Source organism: Galeopterus variegatus, unplaced genomic scaffold (assembly GCF_000696425.1).
Source record: "Galeopterus variegatus unplaced genomic scaffold, G_variegatus-3.0.2 Scaffold4013, whole genome shotgun sequence".
Taxonomy (NCBI): Eukaryota; Metazoa; Chordata; class Mammalia; order Dermoptera; family Cynocephalidae; genus Galeopterus; species Galeopterus variegatus.
The window spans coordinates 165,054-166,499 of NW_007730124.1; the positions used below are offsets into that span (position 1 = coordinate 165,054).

Below are 1,446 nucleotides of genomic sequence, written 5' to 3' on the forward strand. Positions count from 1 at the left end.
ATATATATATTTGGTAAAAGAATTCAAGACATTGCTTGAATTAATGAAATCAATATGACTTAAATTAACATTGTGGAAATTATCTTCAGCCTCTTTTAATTTTATGAAAAATACCTTTATCTTTATCCTCATTTTTTCATGCTAGAGACACTAATTAACAAATAAATATTTAGTATGTGTATTTAATAGGCAAAGAATTCATAGATGTGGATTCTAGATTTGGGTCAGTACCAACTGGCCATATGATTTTGCATTGTTTATTCTTGCCCTAACCATAATTTGTTCATTTTAACAGTAAGAACTCCAACATTTCTTTTATTTCTTGTATTCTGTAAAATATAATAAAACTAAACTACTCTCTAATGCTTTAATGTTTTACTTCTGTTTTCAGCCTTTAGGAAGAGTTAGCAAAATGATCATCTTTTTTTCTTCCTTTTTATAGAAATTATGACCCACTCAAGACGCAACCCAAGAAATATGCCAAATCTAAATATGACTTTGTGGCAAGGAACAGCAGTGAGCTCTCAGTTCTAAAGGATGATATTTTAGAGGTAATAGAATTTTGCCTTTTTGCCTTACTCTTAATAAAGTGGATTTATCGTATTTCTCTTTTGGTATATATCTAATCCTTCCTCAAAGAAATGCAGAAGTCATAAAATTATTCTTTAGTATTACATTACTAAAGATTCAATATGTTAGAGATGTCTATATCTATTTAGAAGGGGTAGCTGCTTTATCTGTGTTTTGTGGGGGAGAAGGGAAGACGGATTTGTTGGCTTACTTTGCCCTCTTCCTTCTTCTGGGCTTTATTCATTTTGAAATCAAGACTAATTGTCAATTCAGATGTAGATGCACCATAATATTTTAGTAAGAGAAGAGATTTCCTTCTTTTTATCCTTGTGTCTTTGCATAAATGATGAGTGAGCCAATGGCGTTGGGGTTAGTCTACCGTGATACCCAAATCTCTTTCTGAGGTTATAACTGAGAGTTCATCTTGAATATATAAGGTGAATGATCACAATATATTTTGTAAGAAAAAAAAATATGGTTTTTATATGTTTCCTTTCTATCCCCAAAGTGGAGACAATAGGACTTTACAAGAGAGTCATCTTAGTGCTCTGTAAGTACTTCAAATAATGCAGATATATTCTTGAGAGATAATATGGACCTTGAGTAGATTGACCGTAGTGATGCTGTACCTACTCTATGCTAGTACATGTCATTCTTAGTGTAATTCCTGAGAATTGTTCTATCAACAATATGTTGATGCTGAGTCAATTTACCAGAGGTGAAAACGTTTTTCTTGGCTGAAGCCTAGGAGTAAAAATTGAACTTCCTTCATAGATTAATTTTCATATGAAAATTATGCCTTTATTTTCTTGCACGATGACAGATACTTGATGATAGGAAGCAATGGTGGAAAGTTCGAAATGCAAGTGGAGACTG

The 1,446-nt window shown here is 32.1% G+C and overlaps 1 protein-coding gene across 1 annotated transcript in view; it reads left to right on the top strand.

Annotated features, from left to right (window-relative positions):
* Positions 1 to 1,446, top strand: part of EPS8 (epidermal growth factor receptor pathway substrate 8) — a 113,087-nt gene that overhangs the window by 90,547 nt on the left and 21,094 nt on the right. Inside the window, exon 16 of the mRNA XM_008586533.1 lies at positions 443 to 551. Within this exon, the coding sequence (XP_008584755.1) occupies positions 443 to 551 (109 nt within the window). The remainder of the gene's footprint in view (positions 1 to 442; positions 552 to 1,446) is intronic.